Here is a 6604-nt window from a genome sequence, read left to right on the forward strand (position 1 = left end):
GAAAATTATAACATTTATTAGGGAACCAGTAGTCAAGGAAGTAAAGAGGTGCATGCAGACCTGGTCATATGACCAAGTAATGAGTGAAGCTTTTGTTGAGTATATTTGATTCTGCCTACTGTGTGCATTCACCACACAATGTCAGCTGTTAGTGAAAAGAACACAGAATTGAGGACACTGGCTTCATATATAAAGAAAAGAGGTGCATGTTGTTATATACAAATTTTATATCACAGGACACTTCAGTTGCTGTATAGGGCATCTTAGCATTTTGCTGTTTGCCAGGGGTGCTGAAGAGAGCAACAGCGCTTTGTGTAGCCGAGTAGATTAAAGATTCTGTCAAATGTCACCTGTTTTATTGAGCCAAAATATATATTCATACATTTCCAAGGTCTGTCAAATTCTGTTGTGGATCTTTTTTGTGAGAGTAGGGCTCCCCTTTCCTTAATACGTATCTTTTGTTTGCTCAAAACTTCAAAATGCAATGCTGCATGAGCTTGTTACCAGTGGGTGGTCTGTCTGAGGCTCGGGTTTTTCTGAAAAAGATGCGTCACTTGCATCCCATTTATGGCCTTGTTCTGGATCGTTCTGACTTTGGAGAACAGGGATAAATGCCTCATCTGAACCCTCTTTTCCAGCCTCATTTTCCTGGCTTTGAGCTTCCAGGGGTAATTCTTCAAGACTCTGGAAATGAGGGGTAAAATCTTCAAGGGAATTAATGTATTCATTCTCTTTAAGGGTTACTGTTGGCTCATGTTGGGATAGGTTAGCTGTGCTAAGTTTGTCAGTAGGTCTTTCATTTTCAGGCCTCGCAGAGTCTTGTGGTAGCATTTCGTGGCTGTGAGCAACAGGTGAAGGCATTGCTTCAGACGGTGTATCTTCGTTTTCTATGTTTAGAGAAATTTCTTGCTTTGGGGCAACAGAGTTTTCTTTGTTGGGGGTACTCCTCTCTTCATCCTGCTGGACAAAATGTTCCTCAGGTTCCAGATTAGTCAGCGATTCATAGAGGGAGTTTCCTGAACAGGTGTTTTCAAATTTATTCAGCTCAGAGGACCTGAAAGCTTCATAGACAGAGTTTTCAGAATCATGGGACAACCTCTGGCTGGCAAACCTTTCCTCAATCTCTTGTTGCAGCAGTTTCATTTGGTCCTTGCACTGCCGTAATTTCCCCAGGTCAATGTAGTCGTAGTCATGTTCCTCCTCCTCCTCTTCTTCGGTGATCTGCTCACGCAACAGAGGATTCAAGCATTCTGAATCCAACTTCTCTGTGGAGACAGCCCGGTAATTCAAGTGATCTGAAGTTGGTGGGACGGGTGGTGGTAGATCAGAAGGTGGCTTGGGACTGTTGGGACTGTTGGGGCTGAGGGGCTTCAGGTCAGTAGAGGCATTGGACATCTTCCTTTCTCTGATCGAGGAATTCCTGGGAATCGTTAGAGTGTGAGCTGACGCAGTGGAGAACTTCCTCTCAGGAGTCATCTTTGAATCTCTCTCTGACGTGCACAGAGATACTGCATGGTCACAGTCATTTTGTCCCTTTATCATTTTCCGTGTGTCGTGGAGTAGGTAGACTGAGTAGCACAAGAGCCCCAGGATTAAAACAACTGCTATGCATACAGGTAGGTCAGTCTGCAGTTTTCCAGGAGCATTCTTGGCATCTGAAATGAAGAGCTAAATTATTCTTACACTGGTGAGTTAACATTTCTTTATTATATTTTTTGTGCAAATAAGATTATTTTTGCTTGAAATTTTGAGAATGATCTTCATCACGAGTTCTTTCACACCAGTCGTCTTTTTGTCTTTGAGTTTTAGTGAGAAACTTTCAGGTCTTCAGTCTTATAAACTTGTTTCTATACTTTTCTAAACATGTGCAGACACATTTTCTTGGCAGAAATATTGAGCTATTCCAAAAATGTTTTTCAAGAAGTGCTGTAGAAGTACTGAAAACACTCTGTCATGCTTTGAAATTTAAATCAGTCATACTTTTCCAACTCATTCTGAACAAGTAGAGCATTTCAAATCGTAAGTGTGATCGTATAGCCTGAACGATTTGAAATGTACTAACCTAATCGTAGCCTAAGTCTTATACTATGACATTCAGGTTACTTCACTCATATGCTATTCCAAATTGCACTTAAAACACTGCATTGCTTCTTTTATATTAATCTAAGACAAAACAATATAAACCTACTGTTGGCACATTCAATGTTCCTAGCTTGAATTAGAATCAGATTGGCATGAGTACAATCTCTACTTCGTAACCCTCATCCAAGAAATTCTCCTTACATTTAGATATGCATATCTCCTAAAGGAATTTCCCTAAATGAACTTAAAGATGAAAAGGAATACTTTTGGCCAGCACCAAACATTCAACTAACCACCGCACAAACAACCGATGCCGGTAGTTAAGCACTATTACACGTATACTTACAATTAAATACACGAAACAGCCAAAACAACGATTTTCATTACTAAATACAAACACAACAAAATGTAATATCCCTCTTCTACACAGTATGCTTTTCCACTTTACTGTACTGCAACTTGCAAAAAAGTACAGTCTCTCTTGTCAAAGTTTGGACACATCCAGTGGTCTAGCTGAAAATGCACTGTACAATTTCTTCTCACGCTCAACAATGCGATGGGACAAGCTGAGGAGAGCTATGCCTAGTTTTTTATCATAAGTCAAACGTCAGTGCAGCTGAGTCTGAAGATGTCCTTTTGTTCAATAATTTGATTTTATTGTAAATTTATTTTGAAGTGGAAAATCACATAAAAACTAAAGACACATAATGGGAGATTTTTTGTAAGACCATTCCTCAGCTGAAATGTAGATCTTTCTGGCTTTTCAGACTTACCTCCAAACACCTTGTTAGGGTCGTCTCCAATTGCCAAGGAAATATTAACTACGTCGACTACCTGAATATAGAGTAGGCTCTCTGTGTCGTTTGAGCAGAGTTCCGTGATGTGGTGGCAATGTGTGTGGTACTTCTGAGGTGGGGCAAAGGTCTGAAAATGAAGGAAAATATGAACAGTGCAGTACAGGATCTTATTGCGTACTCCAACACTCAGCAGAAGACCTCCACAACATTAGCTGCTTGTAAGATACCTTTGCCAAAGGCTCTGTTGTGTGTCGTCCTGCCTATACCTACGGCGATGCTCCCTTCTATGCAAGACCCCCGTAGGGGGGTAGTGCCATCAGCATACCTCACGTGGTGCACTGTAGGCATTACTTAAGATTCTTTGCAGCATCCCTTAGTCCCCTAGCTGCACCCTGTTTCACTCCTTTTACTATACCTCCGTTCACATTCTCTTTCCTCCATCTTACTTTCCACCCTCTCCTAACAATTGTTTCAAAGTTATTTTCAGTGCTGAATGACCTCATAGGTCCCAGAGCCTGGTCTCTGGTCTAAATTTCATACTTCAGTTCTGTGCAAGACAAAGTTAACAGGATTACATAGGAAAAAATCAAATTACAAAGACAAGAGAACGTCCCAGCGCATGACCTTTGTCCAGAATCCTATATTCTATTCTAATCTTAATTTTTTCCCCTCTTTGTAATGCACTTGGCTCCATTGGACGTCCTGAATGTCGCGGTACTTACGCAGTTTGGGCCAGCTGGTCCAACTAATCTCAGCTGTTGCCATCCGTCCACATCGTCAGCCTTGACAATCAGTTCTTTACCGCAGGAGACAAGTTTGAAGGAGGCATCTTCCGAGCGTCTCGAGAAGAAAATCTTGTTTTGGCTGGAAGTTGCCGATACGTTCAAGCTGATTTCGAGCACCAAGGAGCCTGAAAAAAAGACGAGGCATGAAGTTGTGGTCCGAAGCTCTTGGGATTCCAGTCCTGTATTCTGGACACTGTCTTTCAATGCATACATTAACTTCATTCTTGTGGATTAGAACCACCAACCAGTGGAACACCTGGCTCATGCTTTATCCACTCAAAACCACAGAGGGAGTAATGATGGGTGCGATGGCACCCCCATAGTGGTTCTTCATCCTTTGTTTTTCAAACGGGAAAAGAATTTTAATGCGCACTCCGTCTGCAAGGTCTTGCAACATTGGATTATATCCAGATTAGAGTTAATGACCCTGATGTCTTCAGGAATGAATCTCTCTCTCTCTCTCTCTCTCTCTCTCTCTCTCTCTCTCTCTCTCTCTCTCTCTCTCTCTCTCTCTTCAAGCACATTCTGAGTAATGATATTAATGATACAACTTGTAAACATTATTTTATGGTTCTAGCAAATCGCCGAGTGTCAGTTTTTCCTTAATTGTGTTTTCGTGTCATTACGTTTTCCTTCCTCAGAGATTCGTTCGATTCTCAAAGTTTTTTTAGACGAGAATTTTTTTCCTCCTCGAGAGCTAAACTTAGACTGTTAGGCCGAAGTCACTGCAGTGTTGCCAACCTGTATGATAATCATCTTTCAGATCATCAAAAGGGGATATTCTGTTAGAGATCAGCACCACTGTTCAATCAGTGCTTGGATAGGTGGCCAGCTTAGAATCTTGCAACCCTTTGGGGGTCAGGTATAAGTAGCAAAAAATATCAACATTCGGTTATGAATTTTTTTTTTTTATCTCGGCCAGTCTTGTAACACCAGTCAGGACATCTTTTCTCTCATTTATGAGAACAGTGACCTCTGTTCCTGCTTCTTTTTCTCCAGGCACACACACACACACATATATCTATATATATAAAAATGGATGTGTGTGTGTGTGTGTGTGGGTATGTTCCACATACACTCTGAAATGCATTGAACAATTTCAACCAAACTTGGTATACCTATGACTTACCACCTGGGAAAGATCGCTGTATGGGTAAAACATCACTGGCACCCAAGGGGGAGGGAGTGTGTGTGTGGGAAGGGGGCGAAATGTAAAAACAGCAGAAAACGACAGATACTAGTGGCTAATCTATAGTTTTCGAGGTTGCTGAGATGAATAGTGACACTCCTGATCCCCTTTAAGTCCAAGTTCAGCCCTGATAGGAATAGGGGGTGAGAAGTGATGAGATATAAAATGTCAAACATGCAGGGCACGGTAACCGAAGCAACTATCTTAACAGGAAAGGGGGGGAGAGAGAGAGTTTATCGGTTGTCATTCAGAGATTTCCCGGGCAGCGCTGGGTTGGCCAACTAGTATATATATAATTAATATATATACATATGTACTATATATATATATATATATATATATATATATATATATATATATATATATACAGTATATATATATATATATAAATGTATAACTGAATCACAAAAGTACGGAACGTGATGAATATACAAATAAAGACAAAATCCACGAAGGAAAGAGAAACAATGGACTTCTGCAAGGCCTTTCGACTTACAGTCCTTTACTTAGCTAAGTAAAGGACTGTAAGTCGAAAGGCCTTGCAGCACTCCATTGTCTCTCTAAGTAAGAGGAATTTATATCCCTGGAAGTGTCCCACACAATCTATTATAGAAAATAGATAAGAGACACATAGATAATATCTATATCCTTTTGAGCTCACTAATCCTTCCTCCCTTTCCCTCCCCTTTCCCCCTCGTGGGCTTAAATCCGTGATCTGAAGCAGCAAGAAATGCACAAGAGGTTTCATCCTGTCAAACTTGGTATTTGAATAATCAACGGAAATCCCGGAGGCGCCAAGAGAGATAGTGCAATGACATTTCGACTTGAGACTGATTTGGAATCTGGGACATTTGAGTTGTTTTTTTTAGATATATAAAGGATATTTTTAATATTAGGTATTAATAATTATCCCAGATGTCCTTAGAAATGTCAGTGTTTATATATATATATTTGGCAATTTGTAAAATATGATAATAAGTTGAAAATGTGAACTTTGATAATGGTGTACTTGTCCAAATGGTATGTGCGCTCGGGTTATTTTGGGAAACCCTTTATCGTAAATACTGGTTGTGTTATATATATATATAATATAATATATATATATATATATATATATATATATATATATATATATAAATAAACCAGATAATGATAAATAACTTGAAAATGTTAACTTAGATAATGGTGTTCTTGTCCAAATGGTATGTGCACTCAGGTTATTTTGGTAAACCCTTAATCATAAATACAGGTTGTGGTGTTATATATATATATATTATCTATATATATATATATATATATAAACCAGATACATATATAAACTTATTTATATAGTCCAGGCTGTGAACTGCATAGGCCTCTTTGCAAAACGGTTACAAGCACCATTTTCCGTAAATTCTTCGTACCGAGAAAATAAAATTTTACATTATTTTTCCTCTTATTATACGTATTTTTCTCGCACAATTTGACTAACCTGCGACAGCACTCATCCAAAAGTCAGCACATATCGTCAGCAGAAGCCATGTCAGCGCTGCGCTCGTCAGCATGACAGTGAAATAGGTCCGTGAATCACTTCCGGCAGAATAGAGGCCTATGGATCACTTCGAGTCAGATTAGGCCTGTGTATAGGATCACCCCAAAGCCGTAAGCCTGCCTCCGTGCTATGCAATGACTGAAGGACCTCTGTGAATGTAAATGTCAGGTCCCATCCTATTATCCTTTCTCTCTTTTCTCATCAAATCCTTTGTCAAAAC

General features: G+C 39.7%; 1 protein-coding gene across 1 annotated transcript; it reads right to left on the bottom strand.

Moving 5' to 3' along the window:
* Positions 1 to 6604, bottom strand: LOC136829863 (uncharacterized). Its single transcript, XM_067088877.1, has 4 exons — positions 6325 to 6604; positions 3602 to 3789; positions 2856 to 3006; positions 1 to 1655 (listed from the first exon to the last, which is right to left on the bottom strand). Exons 1-4 carry the CDS (start codon positions 6395 to 6397, stop codon positions 475 to 477), a joined length of 1593 nt encoding a protein of 530 aa, XP_066944978.1. The 5' UTR covers positions 6398 to 6604; the 3' UTR covers positions 1 to 474.

This window comes from Macrobrachium rosenbergii, chromosome 45 (assembly GCF_040412425.1).
Source record: "Macrobrachium rosenbergii isolate ZJJX-2024 chromosome 45, ASM4041242v1, whole genome shotgun sequence".
Taxonomy (NCBI): domain Eukaryota; kingdom Metazoa; phylum Arthropoda; class Malacostraca; order Decapoda; family Palaemonidae; genus Macrobrachium; species Macrobrachium rosenbergii.